General features: G+C 43.6%; 1 protein-coding gene across 3 annotated transcripts in view; it reads right to left on the bottom strand.

Annotated features, from left to right (window-relative positions):
* CLSTN2 (calsyntenin 2) overlaps positions 1-19,097 on the bottom strand; it is a 574,723-nt gene that overhangs the window by 38,166 nt on the left and 517,460 nt on the right. For all 3 annotated transcript variants that reach the window (XM_039837304.1, XM_039837305.1, XM_039837303.1), the window contains exon 9: positions 10,796-10,958. In XM_039837304.1, coding sequence (XP_039693238.1) covers positions 10,796-10,958 — 163 coding nt within the window. The remainder of the gene's footprint in view (positions 1-10,795; positions 10,959-19,097) is intronic.

Below are 19,097 nucleotides of genomic sequence, written 5' to 3'. Positions count from 1 at the left end.
CAGCTCCTGGGAAAAGAGCTTCCATTTTCTTTTCAGAAAGTTTCTAGAACCTACTCTTGCTCTCTTTCCCTGGAGAGCATTATGTGAAGATGGAAGGCCAAGAGCTGCTGCAGCCTCTTGCAATCAGACCAGGGACAATGTGCAATGCATGAAGGAGTGTGAAGCCAGGACAGTCACAGCAGGCTGAGTAGAACTCTGAGGGGACCCTTTCTACCGTTCTACCATGGGATGACCTTAGCTGTGGGAGCCAATCATCTATCTTTGTGGTTTAAGCCATTTTGACTCACATGGTTGTTACTTGCCAGCCAAAGCATCTTCACTTTGGAAATGAAAGAAGAACGCTCTATTGCAGAGCTCAGGCCACAGGGAACTCTAAACAGATCTGGCTCTGAGGAATGACCTGAGAAGGCCATTGGTTGAGGGTATGGAGGAGTCAATTTGGAGCCTTCAGTTCTAGGTCCTCAAGGCTCCCATGCGTAGCATGCTCCTCAAAGTCATCAGCATGTTCCTGCCATAGCAAAGGGACACTTCTTTTGACCTGCAGGAAGAAGGGTGTGAGCCTGGGTATGAATGGTAGAGCTGCCACTTTCCAGGGCATTCGGATGGTCATCTCTTCCAAATATCATTTATTGAGTATGAACTATGTTTCTAACACTGTGTGAAGTCCTCAACATACATCGTCGTATTGAATCTTCATCAAACTCTTGGGAGGTGGATACTTACTCTACAGTTATAGATGAGCAAATTCAGGCTTAGAGAGGGGAAGTAAGTGGCCCAAGGCCACAAAAGTAGGAAGCATGCAGTGTGTGATCTACAGTGTGAGTATATCTATCCATGTATATGACTAGATGGGGTATCCTGGTGGTACTGGCCAGCCCAGTCCAATGAGGCTCAGAGACAGCCCACGCTGGTATAGCATCTAGCTTCCCTCAACTGCTCACTCAGCAGCTGCATTCTTAAAGACTAAACTTTGCAACCTTTTGGATGCTAAAACATTTTCCTACATACTATTTTCTCTCAGCAGAATGTTCATGCTCTATATTTTTGACTCAAGAATTCCAAATCTGTGTTGTATTCTATTTCTTAGTGATGCAGCTCTAGGAAATCAATTCAATTAGCATTTTGCAATAGGAGACCAGTATAAAATTTAAAATATATTTGCACTCAGGGGTGGTTGTGATTCAGGATTTTAAAATATAATGAATACATAGAAAATCTCTTTCTTTTTGATATGTAGGGTATCTGCATATACCACATGGCTCCTCTGTTAACATTTAGATATAAACATGCTCATGAATTATTTTAAGGAAAAAAACCTCCTGATTTCTATACAAAGAACCATCTCTAAATCTTTGAGAACGTGATTTTGGATTCCTGAGGCTAGATCTGCACACATTTTTAAAGTGTTTGCTGTATGTCTAGCCTTCTGTTAGATTCAATTAATTATAAGATGTGGACCATGTTTGCCAGGAGCTTACATTTCGTTGGGAGAATAAAGTGTAGACACCGGGAAAATATAAGAGTAAATTGCCAAAACAATAGATGTTCTAAGGTAGAGCATGATTAAGTTGCAAACAAATGATATAGATAATGTGTCCAACAGATCATAGGGGAAAAATAATAGCTATCTTTCATGAGGTCCTTAAAACCTTGTAAGTTCTCTTATACAATATTTTATTGAACTCTTAAGTGGTAAGATAGTACTTTTGCAATCTTAGCCTCTAGTCTTTTAATTTCTCCCCTCCTACCACCATTTAAACACATCCCTGTCTTGTGCTCATTGTCACAGGGAGGGCTGTGACAGGGAGAAGAACAGATGGGGCTGGAAGCTGAGTCTCATTTCTAGAAGCCTAAACCCTAAGGAGGGTGAGGAAGATCTGAGTATGGATCCACCTTTGGGGAAAAATGGAGGGAGAAACTCTGGCTTCCCCCAGACTCAGAGCTGATTCCCTAGACTTGGAGGGTAGGGGGAAGGAGAGAAGGGAAGTAAGAAAATAGACATAGAATGAGAGCACCTGAGCACTGTCACCTGGGCCGAGCCCTCGCAGGGATGCGTGATGCTGGGAGGGAATGCTGGTCTTGGGCATCTGGACAGATGAACAGACAGACGGTAGGTGGTCTTATAGAGGGACCACAAGGAGTAGTAGAGATATTTCTGTGCCCTTAAGTAAAACCAGAAAACACTTAGCTGCCAGTCTTGAAGGACCATTAGTGACTGAGGACCAGAGAGGTGAGCACCATTTCAGTGGACACCGCGTGGAAAGATGAATTGGAGGCCCCCCTCAACACCCTAGCTCCAGGTCGATCTTCTTGAAATCAGCTGGTACCCTAAGGAAATAGGAGAATTCTAAATTCACCAAGGTTAAGTCCCCCTTGCTCAGATGGAATAGAGGGGTGAAATGAAACTAAGATGGATGTGGAAAACTTATTTTTTCTTAGTGAAACCAGATTCTCACCTGCTACACTTACAACTCCTTCGACAGATGATGTTTTAAAAGTTAGGTTACTTGTCCAAGGCCACACAGCCAGAAACTAGTGAAGCCTAGATTCAAACTCAGACCTTGTTTGCTCTCATGCTTTTGACCTGCACGCCACACAATGAGATGTGGCTGGGAGGGTTCAAGGAGGATTTCTTGGAGGTATAATAATAGATGGGGACAGGTTGAGACTAACATACTGCGGGGGGAGAGTGTCCAATTATACTGGGATCTGTGGACACCGAACAAATTCAACAGCAACTCCCAATGATTCCTGCCAACTTTGCTGGGAAACATGGTTGTGGCATTTGGCAAACGTGATTTAACATAGTCTGTGTTATTCTGAGCCAGAGTTTGCATTGGGAATGATTCCCTTTCAGCTTTCTTTCAAGTGATAGGTGGGGCTCATCCACTATAAACACAGCTTTTGAATCAGTAATGTTCACTTTCCTTTAAGTATGAGTAAAAGATCAATGCATGCGAATGTACTAGGTCTCTTCCTTTTTAAAGTATGTGCAGGATGCTGCTGGCCTTTTCTTCCCTGCTGTCATTCCCATAGCTAGTTAGTCTGAAAAACATATGGAAAGGACTGGGGGCCACGTTCCCTCTTGCTTGAGTGAGATGCTGCTCTGCGCACGGCTTGTTGATGGGGTCGCCTCTTGATGAACACAATTTCATGCATGGTTGGGTATCAATTTTAAGCAATGCAAATGATGAGACTATCTGAAATTTTGCTTTCTCTCACTGCCTCATTTCAGTGATGGAGACATCCACAGAATGCAAAGACTAAGTGAAGTGTGTAATAGACCCACATAAGCTGCAGCTTTAAAATTGTCCACACAACCCCAGGGGGTTGCAGCTGTAGGTTGCAGGTGACTTGTGGAGACATGATCTGCCATTGGACCTGGCCATGACACATTCTCAGCAGCCTTTTTCAACCCTCCAGTTTTTATGTATCTATCTCTCTAGCCTTTCCAACAAACATTTATATGGCATGTTCTAAATTAGCAAAAATGTACAGCTTATGGATAACCTCAAAAGTCAGCTACTGGGGTTGGAGACCTAAATTCATGGCAGTGGAAAGGCCCTCCTATATCACCTAGTATATGCCCTCCATTCTCTGGATGAACAATTGAGGAGCACAGAGGCAAGACACTGTTTGCAAAGACCCAGAGCAGAAAAGCAGCAGCAGTAGCAGTGAGGATCTAGAATTCTCTTCTGATGCCAAACTTCCCTCTTCACACTAAACCATGAGACCTGATGGGTCTATCCTCATCTTTAGTCCCCAGCTTGACGTTGTCCGGTCTGTGGGACAAATGCCCAGGGAGTTTGGGCTAACGATTTGACCTCAGATTCCAGAATCCTCTGGTCTTCCTTACTTGGCTCTGTAACACCACCTAGCTTTACATATCTCTAGAAGCAGAGATGGTATAGAAGCAGCATAATTAAGGGAGAGGGTTTTGGAGTCACAGACCTGGATGCAAATCCTGGCTCTGTGTGACTCTTACCAAGGAACTTATCTTCTCTAAGTCTCAGTTACCTCATCTGCAACATGGGGATTGTAATCATCCCCACGACATAGGGGTGTTAAAAGAGAAGTTTCAAGAAATCAGCACAGAGCAGGAGCTAAAAAATGGCAGGTAGTTCTCGTGGCAGCAAGAACGAGGGGACTCCTGCTTGGGATAGCATCATGTAAGTTTTCTGTCTCTCCTTTCAGTGGCCTCTTTCTCTTTTTTTTCTCCCATCTGGTGTGTCCCTCAGAGAAGCTAAAGTGAAACTGTTTTGGCTCTAAGACCCCTGTCAAATTTTCTAATATAATCTTCAGAATAAGATCCAAAGTTAGAATTATAACTCAGTTATACTGTATTTCCAGGCATGAATCACTGAATTTGAAAGCTGATTTCCTTTGTGTTGTCTTTAAATCGATACGCCTTCAAGTCAAATGAGCTCTGGGGCCTAGAACAACCTTTTCTTGATTTTCAAATACAGACAATGCTCAGAGACACCCTGTTAGTCATTTCTGCGTGTCAGACCATGAACTGTACACTTTTATCAAAACAGCCTCGAAAATTATGTTAGTGCAACAAACGTTAAATATTGACCTTCTCTAGGTCCTGGAGTAGGAAGAAAGGTGAAGAGAAGAAAATCTGTGAGAGCAGACAGTCCTTGCCTTCTGCAAACTCATGACCTAGTACGGGATGGAGACCTGCATTAATAACTCCAATGAAATGTTTTCCAAAGAGTACTCTGGGAACACTATTTCACAAAGAGTGAGTTCCAAAGTGAAATAAGATTAAGGAACTTACATTAAGTAATGTCAAATAGATTGCTTTATCAGTGGGCTTTTGAGAGCTTTTAATAAACTAACATGTATCATAATTCTCCATCGTGGTAGTGTGGGGATGCTTTACGCGCTTTCCCAAACTTGACCTTGGCCTCCTTGTGGAAGGTGCCTCCTGTGAGACTGGAGCTTCATGAAGTTCTCCTTGGGAAATGCCACCTGAATGGAAGGCAGACTATGCTAGCACGTGCCTTTTTCTTCCAGAGCGCAGACACCCTAGGGATGCGGAATAATTTCAACACAGACTTTATTAAGGGAATTTGTACTAAATTAGACTGAGCTTATTAAATGAAGGCATGTACTCCATGTCTCTGCACTCATTTTAGTGTCTGGCAGAAAATGACCTAAAAATGTACGCCAGATCTCAGGAACACATATGGCTCCAATTCAATTTCCCTCTAGCTGAGGATCATATGCTATTGATTACTGCAACTCTCAGGGTCATTTCTGCCCTTTTATTCCTTTTTTGATCATTCCTGTTCCTTGCCTTGGCTCCTCTAGAAAGCTGCAATGGGGGTTCTGTACCTGTCCCTTAACAGATTCTAACTTATAGAACTACCCTCTTTTCTACCTGCTGCTTTATTTGTTAAGTGTGACTAGAGCGCAGGACTCAGTAATACCAGGAGCTAGGGTAGACGGCCTTCCTTATCTGAGACCAGGGGGTTGTCACGGTCAGGAGTAGGCAAAGTTAGACATTCTAGGAAGGCCAAGGTCCAGAATGATGGAGGAGAGCCCCTGACAGACGTAGGGATGAGGTGGTCTCTGAGGACAGAGCAAGAAGAGGGGTACCCGTGATAAGATTCACCAAGAATAGATGAAGATCAAGCAGGGGGCACGGTAGTGGCTTCTTGAGTGTGCCTAGAACTGCTTTTTCAAACATGTTTAGTCACTTTGTTAAAAGTACTCTTGCCCAGATGCCATCTACAATAGAGAAAACAGAGCTGCTCTGGTTGCGGGGTTGCGAGAGGTGCCCTGCAGTGTCACCTGCTGGGATGGGGCATCTCCCTCAAACCCTGGGGGCTCCCTATAGCCCTGGCCTGGCACAATCAGCAGCCTTCCTGAGTCGCTCCCATGGACAACTGGGTTACAGTACCTGAGTGATTTGGCCCAGTTTACACGTCCAGAGGTGAAGCAGGTGTGAATATACAATTTTTATTATTTATGAGTAGAACTTGGATTTTTGTTGTTAGAAATGGATGAGTAGGAAATCTAAGGAAAAGAACAAATTAATTAGTCTTTTAAATGATCTTCTCTCATGGAATGACCCAGAGAGGGACAAGGGACCTAATATTTGTTTAAAGGCAGCAGTTTCTGAGCCAGCACAGACTGAGCTTGGCCATAAGAGACGGTCCGATTCTGCCTGAGACCCTGTGACACTGAATAGGATGAAGAGGTGGTGTGCATCAGCCACACGCAGAAAAGAGGACTCTTTTGGGATGTGAGGTCCATCCTGACTGTAATTTCTCAACAATTAAGGCATGCTACATGCTCTAGGCTGTACTAGTGATCTTTCTTAAATGTAAATGAAGCCTCACCTTTTTTTTTTAATTACTGGCAAAAATACCAATGAAAATGAAGTTCCACTGATTACTGGGCTTTCAAATTCACTAAAAAGACAGAGTAGGCTAATTGGGGCTGCAGAGTGCTGCCCAGCAACAGTCCCGGAGCCAGTTCCCAGGAGCACCCAACAAGCAGCTGCTATCAAATTATTTTCCATCCCCATTGTTAAACCCCAATTGGACATTTCACAGATGGGAGCTAGTTCCCTTGCCAACCTCAAAAGCACAAGAAAAACTCCCCACAATTGTAGGTCCAATTAGAGGTCCACACAGAGGGCTTATAGTATGTATATAAGTGGACTTTGGAAGGTTTAGAAACGTGCTGAGATAAGAGCTACATTGTAGGCCATTAACTTCACAGCACCATGTCCTACTGAAAGAGCTTTTGATGTTCTTCCAAGAGAAAATGTGGCTCCAAGGAGGATGAAAGTATTCATGGGAATACGAGCTTCCTAACAAGGCAATATGAGGTCCTATGGTTTGGTCTGAACTCCTCTTCCCAGCCTCTTCTCCAGTCATTCTGGTCCATCTACAGTCCAGTGATAAGGCACCCTGAGCATGCCTATGTCAAGCTTCCCTGCCATGTCATGTGCTGTTAGCTTTCTTAGCTCCCTAGTAAACTCTTACGCATCCTGTAAGGCCCAATTTTAAAGATTTAAAGGATTTTCTCCCATGCTGAAAATTCATTAATGGATTGTCATTCCTCTCAGGGAAGATAACCAAATCTTCTCCAAGGCCCAAAAGACTGCATGTTCAGGTTCTTGCCTATACTACAGGCCCTACCTTCCAATACTTATCTTCTGACTGACTATTCTTCAGCCTCAATGACCTTCTTTCTGACCTGAGAGGGCAGGTTTGTGTGTGGAGGTTAGTCCAGGGGAAGTAGAAAAGTCAGTGCATGCAAGGAGCCATGGGGAGACCGGAATCACAAAATCCAGAGCATACCTAGGTCTCGCAGACTGTCTGCCATGTTGGATTTGCACATTAATTTGACTGAAACATGCCAAGCACATGGCATGTACTCAGCACCTAACCCTTATAACAACCCTGTGAGCTAGGTATCACTGTAGTTTTATGGATAAGAAAATAAGAGCTCATGGAAGTTAGGAATTCTGCTGAATCCACACAGCTAGTAAGTGACAAGGCTGGTTTTGGATATGACTCTAACTGAAAATTTTCTGACTCTAAAGCCCGAATTCTCTTTTGTTGTTATTGTTCTGGGTCGGGGAGGGGCACTGAAGGGAGTATATAGAAGGAGATTAGCAAAGGACGTACAGAGTTCCTGTGGCTTTTTGATTCCAGGGTCGTCAGATGTCTCATAAGGTAAAAAGTTTATAGTGTGTCTTTCAAAATACATCAGCTCCTGCATTTTTCCAAACACATAATTACATCACAAAATGATCAACTAGCAACAGGAGCAGTGAGCCACAGAGAAAGGAGAACAGTTTGAAGACACTGGGTCAGGCAGATTTGACTGGGTGACCTTGGGTAAGCTACTTTACCTCTCAGAGCCTCAGTTTCTTTATCTGTAAGTTGGGACTAACAGCACTTTCCGATACGGTTATAAATATCCCATGCATATAAAGAGTCTCCTTGCAACACTGGCTCTTAAAGAATCCACCAGGAAATGACATAAGGCACTTTCACTCACATTTAAGTGGCCAAAGCAAGTCACGTGACCACACCTAACTCCAAAAAAGAGTGGTCCTTGCATCTGTATGGACAGAAATGCTCAGTGAACACTCCAGGAGTCATTCTTTCTCCCACATTCTTGTAAAATAAACATACACTTTGGTTTAATGTTTGAAAAGCATTTTTGCGGAATAGCTTTTAAATAAATTGTAATCAGGTATAACATAGAGCTGCTATTTATGAAGTCACAATTCCATCTTCAGATGTGGTCTAGGATACTGGAGAAGGAAATGCTTCACAGAGAATGGAGTCAAGGGTCACGAACAACACTCCCTACCCTAGGGGCCCTTACAGTGTCTGCCCAGAGAAATTTCAGAATTGCTATGGACCACAGACTACTGTATTTCTCAAATTGTTCCTCTTTCTTAGTGAAAGTGTTTTTTAGTTATTTTGTCCTATTCTACTGTTGTATAGTGTGTGTGTGTGTGTGTGTGTGTGTGTGTGTGTGTGTGTGTGTGTTTAGGGGATGAGATGATTATGGTGGTGGCAAATAATTCTTCCTTTCTGTGTATCTCCAGATCAACTAGAGCCACATCTGTGACTGGTATAGAGCCTCCTATACATCTTGTCCTGATGAAAAGACCACCAGGAATGACTAAGAGAGGCTGAACATTAGGCTCAGAGTCAGTAACAGATAGGACTTTTGGGTTGTCTCATTTAGGAAAGGGTGATTATATTTTTTTATGTGGGAAGAATAGTCAAAAAATATCTTTTGACTAGGTGGACAGTCTATGGTGTTCATCAGTGTTGTTCATAAAATATTTTCAGTTTTTCTTCCAGACACATTATAGATTTCACTTCTCTACCCTGTTGGAGCTGTGTGTGGTCATAAGACTTGCTTTGGCCAATAAAATGTGAGTAAAAATAATTGGTGTTACTTGTTGGTGAAAGCTTTAAGAGCTTGTGTACCATTCATCATGGTTTCTTTTTCCTCTTTCTCAGTATCCAGAAATGTGGCTGCTCTGTCTGCTTGGGACCCAGGCTGGAGAAAAAGCAGAGAAGAGCCTCGATTAATTTGTAGTAGATATAAAGGGAGAATTATTTTAAGTAACTGAAAATTGGGGTTTGCTTGTATTACAGTACAACTCAGCTTATTTTAATTGATTCAAAGAGATGATCTTAATTCTTTATAAAATCACTTTTTGTTTTAGTGAGATTGTTTCCCTACCCAGTGGGAATGTAGCTGGCCTTGCAGAGTTAGGGACAGGTTTCCACTGAAGGCTGGGGTGACGGAAATCCAGATGTAGTCTCTGGGGGCCACTAAAGAAGAGTCATGGTAAGATTCATGGTGAGGACATGAGTAAAGCCCTCTTATTTTATGGGCAGTATCCAGGTTATGTTCCAAAATATCCTTAGGTTGGCAACAGTGTTGGCTGGGGCGCTGGGCCACACCAGAGGGCCATCGCTCTAGCACAGCTGTGTTCAGTGACTAATGATTCCTGTGAAACCTCTGAATCAGTGCCTTGCTATACTAATTAGTTTCATGGACTTTCGCCAGATGACATAGTCTCCTTTTCCTAGGGAATTCTGCCATACTGATAAAATGCTCATCTAGTTCTATTGAAATGTTTAATGAACTTCTTACTATTATGTGTCATATGTCAGACATCAAGTAGGTGACCTAAGCTCAAAAACATATTTTCTTCCCTGGTCTCATGTGCTTTACTTCCTTCCTGGCTTTTGTATTCCTTCCGCTCCCAGGACTGTACTATGTGCACTTATTTCCATCTTCTCTCACATGGAGCTACCTAGAACTCACTTTTTGTCCCAACTCAGAGGGGCCTATGTCTTCTCTAGTTCGCCTTTTTGGTTGGCTGGTCCTCTGAAGGCACATTCTTATACCATAGTCCTCTCCCTTCAGGCCCCCATGGTGAATGGTCAAGGTCACAGATCTTAGTAACTTTCATAGAAGCTATCAACATGAGGTTGGTCCATCTCAAAGTACTAATATGCTTATTTTGGGGGTATTTTTCTTCCCCTCTGCTCTCTCATTGGCACATCAAAGCACCACAGCTCTTGAGGGAGCGAAAACAGAGTTCAGTGAATCTGAGCAAGACACAGAAAGGTTACGTGCCTGATCCTTGGAGAGCTGTTTTTCCTGAGTCCAAACAGTAGAGTAGCCTGGGTTTGGGGATTGGAGGAGAGGCAGCAGTAGAGGAAGTGGGGAAGGAGCAGAGAGCTTTGAGTGGGAAGGCACCAAGAAGCCTCTGTCTTTGGTGAGCGGGGCTAGGGCTTAGAGCTGAGCTGAACTTGAGAGTGGCCTCCCACAGCCTTGCATGTTTGTGAGTTCCCAGAACAGAGGGCTGGGTGCTTGGACAACATGCATGGGGATAAAGGAAGACCTTTGGCTCCTGACCAGTCTGGTGCTTGACAGAGCCAACTGGCCATTTTGATACAGGACTCTATATTTAGCCTTAGCTTATTCATAGCCCTGGTTTGAAACTGGATAAGGTTCCAGAACAATAAAAGGCATTAGCAACTCAGAGGCAACCATGAAACTACTCATGCTGATCTAAAATCAAAATTGGTTTCAAGCCAAGGGCTTTATTATTACCCAAGCTTAGTGTCTGAATGAATCCTTATTTTCATTAGTTCTGTTTTATCAGTAATGGATAGTAAATTTTCTTGGCTAATTCCCATACCACTTGCCTTTCCCTTTTCTCTATCAGTACCTTTCATGGACTGTGCACAGATGGGTCAGGAAGAAGAGCTTGATTTAGGGTTACCTTGCCAACATGCGCCGACCGTAAGTTGCATGGCTATGTGAGATGGATGAATGGGCCAGTCGTTGGTCACCAGGTATGGTTCATACGTTGCTCCATCCATGTACAAGGTAACCACAGGAAACTCCACATTGATGACATAGTAATGCCACTCTTTGTCACAAATCTAATGAAAAGAAAGAGAAGCAACAAATTTGAATATGCAGTGAAACATCAGACAGTCTTTTATTCTAATTATGAAAGGGAAAAGGCATTTTTTGGCCAACAATTTTTATTGCAAAGAACTCAAAGAACATGATGACTGATATCCACCGAGGTTATAGAAAGAAGCTCACGTCAAACAGAATGGGGCAAACCATGGGGGTAGAGGAACGTCTGAGAATTCAATCATCAGGTAAACATTTGACTGTTGGCAGATTATCTTGGTCACAGAATTACCAGCTATCTAGGCAAGTTCTTGGTGGACAGGTGGGAGTGTCAGGTTAAATTTGCTTTGTATGAAATTTTTCTTAGTTCTTTAGTAGAGAAAAAGTGAAATTAAAATTATTTTTCTAAGTTTGGGGATAAATAAAGCTATAAAAAAAGATGCTAAATTGAGAGTAGAAATGAAGATGAAGCTAGAGAAAGGGAAAAAGAAAGAAGAAAATGGAAGAGAAAAGTATTAGGAATTAGAAAGGAGTGAGAAAGAAGGCAACGAACATGGGAAGAGGAAGAAGGATGAGATGCAGAATAGGAATTCCTTTGCCTGTATGTTTAGGCTTGCTTGTGGAGCTATTATAATCTTATTCCCTTTTCAACTCAAGCAAAATAAATTCTGAGAGAGGCAGTCTTCCTATGAGAACTCAGCTTCACACTGCCTTAGAGTACCAGGGAGGCAGAGACAGACCACAGTTTGGTACTCCTGGCCTGGACTTGGTGCACAGTACTCTTAAATACATGTTCCCTCACACGATTTTGTACCTGAGACTTGTAGTCTTAAGGGCTGGGAACCAAAACCTCACCTTAATGGATAGGTATGGACACTGGGGGCTAGGACAGAGTCAGAATTCCTGAACTACAGCATGATCTAAAATAGAAATCAAGGCTGGGGTGTCTTGGGAAGAGAGATAGGAAACATAAAAAGAGGAAAGGGTGGAGAATGGTGCCCCCTTCGCCCAGTCTTCTGAGTGAGTGCCTTGGGAGTCATGAGACTCTCCTCCACACTCCCTCTCCCTCTAATCCCTCTGCACTCTGTGGAGTCCACCTCTGAAATGTCTCTCATCTATATCCTCTTGTCACTGTCACCCCTGCCATCTGTGGCAGCAGAGACAGATGAGTTCTGCATGAAGGTGACCCCAAGGTGAGGGTATCAAAGCCCTCCCTACATCCCACAATGGATAAATGTGCTGTTTCTCATGAATAGATGCTAAATGATCTTTTCCCTTTCATTTTGGAATAAGAAATTTTTTCCTTAATGTTCTTTTTATATTGTTCTGTCTCATGTTTTAGAAAATTGCTCCTTTTGAAGCCCATTAGCCCGATAAAGCCTGATGAATATTTTAGGGGCCCATGGAAGATAAGCAGGAGGGGGCCAGGCAGATGTCTCCAAAGTCCTGTTACACTCCAGTGAGTGTACAGCTCAGTGCATGTTACACCTCACTAGAGGTCCTAACCTAGTTTACACTTCCTTTCTGCTCAATGCCTGAGATGAGACGCTGGGCTGGGTGCAGGCTCTTGGGCTGGGCCTATCACTGGGGTGGAGCTGACCCAGGGGTGTAGGTATAGCATAAAGGAAGACCTGGACACAGAGTCTAGGGGTGATAGGAGAGTGAGGAATGAAGGAGAGTATTTGAATGAGTAAGTATCCGATGGAGGAGGCCTGATGCATCCTGGACTTGGTGATTTATAATCAAGGACAGCCAGGCAGCATATTACAGAACCTGGAATATGGTTCACATCCTGGGGATGTTCTCTGAGGCACCGGGAAACCTCTGGTCAGGTTCAGGGTACAGAAGGAACAGATAGCATGACCCTGAGCACATGACCCTCTGCCCTTGGGAATGTAGGTAGAGCACAAAAGTCAGCCAAGTAGCCCTGGGGGGCTCCCCCATTGTGGCTGCCACACTCACCCTCCCAGGCACCATTCTCAGAGGCATGACTGCCATGTTGAATCCATGTGCTAGCTGCCTCTACAGCATTCCACGTCTGCCGAAGCTGGATGAGGAACGATCTTCTGGCTCACTTTCTTTTATAACACTTACAACATTTTTGCAGGATAATATCAAAAAATTCCAAGTAATAAGTAAGATAATTCCATAACAGCAGCAGCAAGCCCTCTCAATACTATCATCTTTCCTAGGCATTTTTCTGGCAGCTTTTCTAAAGGTTGTTCCATGAACAGTGGCCCCTGTGATGGCCTGTATAAAAACAGTTACCCTGCACACCGAGCCTTGTGTTTTTTGGATTTCCCATTTCATTAGCATATCCAAGACTTCCAGCAGCTTCAAGGAATATGCCTGTAATAACTTTTCGACCCTGCTGGAAAATGAAACTTTTCTATTTATAGCATTCCTATAAACATTCTGTGAACAACAGTTGGGAAAGGTCTATTTGGATGACACTGTGTATACAATTTGAAAGTTTGCTGGTTTCACTTAATACCAGCATTAAAATTCCTTTACCAACTTCATTTTAGGTGGCTGTATAATGTGGATATACTATAACATACTTAAATATTCTCTGATTATCAGGTAATACTATGTGCCTGCAATTATAAATGATGCTGTAATGAGTTCCTTTGTATATAAATATGTGTCTGCATTTCTGATTACATGCATGGGAAAGATTCCTGGAAGTGGAATGACTGGGTCAAGGTTGGAGGTGTTCTGAAGACTCTCGGCATATATTGTCAAATTTATTTTTCTAAAAAAGGTTGTGCTGATTTATACACTTGCCCTCAGAGTGTGAGAGCGCTGATGCATTGTACCCTTACCACATTGAGCATTAAAATAAATAAAATAAAAATAAATAAATAAATAAATAAATAAATAAATAAATAAAAACATTGCAAATTGAAAGGGGATATATTTTACCTCATTTTAATGTTGGTCACAAAAGATGGCAAGATTTATATTCTCCAAGGTCAAAAGGGAGGGCCTTCTGGGAATGTGGAGCCACCTGAGGTAAGACTCAGAGGTAAGAATGACTAGGAATTTCTCTAGTTAGCTTCTAATTGGGCATCCAAGCAGGCTTTTTGCTCAGACTAGGTTTATGCCTGCAGACTTGTTACACCAAGTAATCTCTGAAGGCAGCTAAAGAAAATGCCTAATTAGGGTTTCATACATGTGGATCTATGATCAAGAAGAGACCTGCATTAACTCTCTGTTAGAACTGTAGGAATAAACTATAATTCAAAAATGATCAAGCCAGGAGGAAGCAAAATTAATGTGTCAGTGCATAGGCGGACCAAAAAATGAGGAAATTAGGCAAAATGATCTTTCCTGAGAAGAGAGAACTTTAATTCCCAACTGTTCGTGAATCGCTGGAGAATGCAGCTGGCACCAAGCATGTCCAACACCATCCCCTCATGCCCAAGGCCTCAGCTGGACCAAAGACTGTGTTCTCTGAGAACCTGCAAGTGCGTTCCTGAGGTGGGTGGCTGCAGCTGTTTAGTAAGTCAGAGAACAGAGACCCAGAGACAGATGTTGAGGAAGCACAGCAGGGACAATGTCAAAGGAGGTCTGAATTGGGAGTAGGCTCGTACTCCAGGGTGAGTTTGTGGACCAGGTGCAGAGCACTGTGAGATCCCAGGGAGGAGTGAGATGACTTCTGGCTGGGAAAAGGCGGTGGTCTTTAGTTTAGATATTGAAGTATTGTTAAGGTTTCATTAGGAATAGATAGCAAGGAAAACATTCCAGGCTAATGGAGCAGAAACCTTTTATTCTTCTAATCATTCATCTTTCTTTTTTTGGTGCCAAAGAAGGTACTAGGTTTGGGGCATATGGAGATGTAGTCACTCATTCACTCCTGCAGACATTTACCGAATGCTTATCCTGATTTATGAATGAAAGAAAGCACTTGCCTTTATGGAGCTTCCAGTCCAGTCATAGAACTGACAAAAGGGCTTACAACAGACTGTGACTCATGCATGCACAGATTTGTGCAAGGTGCCAAGGTAACCCTGTGCGTGGGAGTGTCTGATTGCACTGGGAGGAGGGAAGGAGCAAAGACATAGAGTGTGGAGGGGTCAGGTTGGTTTGGGAAGGGGAGGAGTGAGAGATGAGGTTATCAGGACAGATGCGGAACTGAGGGCTGAGGATGTAGACTCCTTTTTTTCTGTAGTTAACAGGAGATCTGGGCGGGCGTTTCTGGGTGGGAGGAGGATAGTAGTCATAACAATTAATCTTGGAACATGTGTTTTGATTTCGAAGCAGCTTTTCATATTCCCTATTCTATTTAATTCTTGCTGCAACCTTGTAAAGTAGGAAGGCCAGTTCTGTCTCAGGCACCACTAGAAAATAAAGGAAAAGAAATGATGGGGTTTCTAATCTCAGAAACTTTACACTGGGAGTTAGATTTAACGCACATCCCGCTGCATGTTACACACACACTGTGTGTCTTTCCATTTCACACGCAACCAGTGTCTCAGCTTCACATACTCACTGCCCAATGAGGATCTTGAGCAGAGGTTGATCTCTCGAGTGATGAACTTGTTTGTCAGGTTGTCCGTCCCTGAATGGCCCCCCTTGAGGTTCTATAGGCACTTAAAACTCATCATGTCCAAAATTGAGCCGAACACCCACCGAGCTCCAGCCTCATCTGCTCTCTTTCTTGTGAGGGATCAGCAAATGATCCCTCATCCAGTCTGTCATCCAAGCCAGAACTCTGGGCATCGCTTTGGACTCCTCCACTCTTTCCCCTTCTCCAGTTAATTTACCGCCAAGTTCTCATGATGTTTCTCTTGTTAATTCTTACCTCTCACTCATACTCAGAACTTAAATATGTACCAGAGAGGGGTGAGATTGAGAAAGTATGTCTGGGACAGGCTACCGCAAGGTGGGAAGCATTTGAGCAGGGGAAGAGGATCGCTTGTACTAGGGGAATGGTGAGGAAGCTTTGGTGTGAGTGTGGGTCAAAGAGAGTGAGCAGCCTGCTAATGACTGGCTGCCATGGCCTTGGAGGAAGCCACAGAATGAGATGGGCAGAGAAGCAAAGCAGGGAGCTGGAGGGGGGTCCATGCAGGTCAAGTCTGTGGGTAACGGGTCGGGTGTCATATCTGCTTTAGGAATTTTTGGGGAATCGTGTTCTGGACTTTGGGAAACTAAGCGAACCTTCCTACTCCTTAGCTCCTTCATCTATAAAGTGAGGATATTAATCACATCTACATCATAGAGTGATGGTGTCAATTGAGCTAAAATAAAGCATACACAATACTTAACACATATTTTCAGCCTAAGAACACATAGAGACCGCTTTTCTTTTCCAAATATATTGAGATGCTGGATAAAATATAATAACAATAACAACAAAATAAAACAAAAAATAAGAGAGCTAGAAAGAGAACTTTTTAGGTACAACAATCAAACAAACAAAAAAACCCAAAGCTGCACCTGAGAGTTGAAACAGAGTGGCCACTGAGGAGCTGTGGCCCACCCTACTCAGCCAAGGGAACAAGGGATGGGGACTTGCATCCTCTGTGCGAAGTAAGCCTGAGTTGGCATGTGTGTCTGCAGGAAGCCTGTAGCTGCAGAGGGACAGTCTGAAGCCCAGGTCCTGGGACAACCACTGCCACTGCCCTGGGAATGCAGGGAGGAAGCCGGCCAACCACTCTGGAACAAATAACCTTGGACAAGTTAAGCCCCTAAGTCTGCTCTGTGCCTGTGCATTGGATCCAAAGGTACCAGCCCACATGGTGTGGAAATCTGGAACTGAGAAATAACTTGAAAATGCAGCCATGAGGTCTTTAGGGCCTCCGGTAAAAACATACTCAAAATTTCTCCTTAGAAACGTCCTAAACACCCAGGGCCCGAGCAGGACAATTCCGGCCAGAAATAAGCTCAGAGCGAAAACTTACTGAACAAAGAAGAAATGATCCTTTGCATGTATGAGAAAAAGCAGACAAAACAAATGATCAAACTCACATTGCAGGAACCACAGAAAATGGAGCAATTGGAAAGGGAATAGAGGGAGGCAGGTTTGAAAATGAACCAATTAAAAATTCCAGAAATTAAAGATGTAGTTGTTGAAATAGAAATAAATCAATAGGTTGAAAAGACACAAGAAAGCTGACAACAGAATTAGTGAATTAGAAGATAGATGAGATGATAGCAAAATGAACAATTTGATAAAGCAGTTAAGGGATATGGAGTCTGTGGATGCTAGAAGGAAACGTTCCAGCAAACATCCTGTCAGATGTGCGTGGCCAGAGGTGAGCTGGTGTAGGGCTCTGAGCTGGGCTCCTGAGGGCCTTGTGTGCCACACTAAGGACTGTGTGACTTTTAGTGTTTTGCATTCTAGTGAATCTTCTAGTGTCTTCTTTGTTCAACAGTCTCATCGTGTATTAAATTCAGATGATAGTGGACACATAGGCCTATGTAAGCCCCTGCCCCACAGGATATATTGGAAGATTAGGCCAAAACTGAACTTTGTTTCTGGAAACGGAGAGCTATTGAACCAGGAGGGTTAAAACCATGCAAATTGGTTCTCATAGCTGACTTGCAAGGCCATTTGGCCTCAGGCCACTGTTTTGGAACATTAGAAAGATGAGGTTTTGGTGAATGCCAAGATCAACTTCATGCCAAAGCAAAGATGCCACTCTTATTTGCAAATCTATTAAGATCTTCCCGGGAGGTCGCCTGAACTTCCGAACTGGCAGGGAGAAGTACAGTGTGTTTTTAGTGGAAGGTGATTATGACAGCTCAGAGAGCACCCACTGGGCCTTCTGTCAAAAAGCAATTGCCGACTCTGGACGGGGGAGCTCAGGAAAACAGGAAACATGAAAGGCAGTCTGTGTCAAAGAGACCATCCCCATTTGCAGTTTGTTTGAGCAACGGGCAAATCCTCAAAACAATCTTGAAAAACTGTCCTTGAAATTCATGCATTTGTGCAAGAATTACCAGCATCCAGGATTTAAACTCATCTATAGGGAAAGAAAACATATCTGTATTATATGCACTGACCATATGCCTGGCATCCTGGCACCATGCTCTGATTTTTGCCTATGTCATCAGCTTACTGGACCAGCTGATTTATTCCTTCCCACCACTGCCTTTAAACAATATCAATTGGCTCTCCCTTCCCCACCCCTGGATGACAGCCTGGGAAGATTCCTCAACTTCCTGCTCTTACTGGTGGTCTCATTTTTATGTATTAAAAAGTGCACTTCGATTAGTCTCTCATCCAAGTCAAAGCTTCCCTTCTTCAGCCTGGGGCTGGCCTACAAATTCTGCAAAGCCCCACAGAGATAGGGTTGGTGGGGTTGGCCTGGGAGTGAGATTAGGGCAGAAAGTCTGCTCTCAGTGAAGTGGGATCGTGCGTTCTGAGTGCTCGGTCTCCCGCAGGAGCGAGGAAGGGGAACGGGACCCACCAGGGAGATGAGGCCCCTCACTAGCTCTCACTTGGGAAAGTGTTCTCATACTTTTCAGCCTTCTTCCCCAACTGGGGTTTTGTCAAACAGTTCCCTGTAAGATGTACCATGAACCAAGGCATCTAGGGCCAAAATGTTTTGGAAAGCTTCATTTAACACAGTTAAACAGGTTTCTGTGAGCAAGGTGCCTTGGGGCAGCTGTTCTCAAAGTGTGGTTCCTGGACCAGGGGACATCAGCATCACTTAGTGTTATAGACTGTTCGTACACCTCCCCTCTCCCCATTCATATATTGAGGTCTTACCCTGAGTGTGATGGTATTTGGAGATGAGTGCTTTGGGAGATAATTAGGTTTAGATAAGGCCGAAAGGATGGGGGCCCGTGATGGGATTAGTGTCCTTGCAAGAGGAGGAAGAGTCTAGTGTTCTTTCTCAGCCATGTGAGGACACAGTGAGAAGGCAGCCCCCTGTCAGCCAGGAAGAGGGCTCTCACCGGAACCGAGTCAGCCAGCACCTTGATCTTGGACTACCCGGCCTCTAGAACTGTGAGAAGATAAATGTCTGTTGTTTTAAAGACCCGGTCTACGGTATTTTGTTATAGCAGCCTGAGCGAAGATACCTAGGAACTTGTTAGAAATGCATATTCTCAGGTTCCACCCCAGATCCTCTGAATCTGAAACTTTGGGGGTAGGGCCGGCAGTCTTCAGCTCAGCGGGCCCTCCAGGTGGTTCTGATATAGGCTTA

This window comes from Pteropus medius, unplaced genomic scaffold (assembly GCF_902729225.1).
Source record: "Pteropus medius unplaced genomic scaffold, Ma_sr-lr_union100, whole genome shotgun sequence".
In the NCBI taxonomy this organism is placed as follows: domain Eukaryota; kingdom Metazoa; phylum Chordata; class Mammalia; order Chiroptera; family Pteropodidae; genus Pteropus; species Pteropus medius.
The sequence above is the reverse complement of the archived record's forward strand: the minus strand, read 5'-3'. Positions and strand labels throughout refer to the sequence as shown.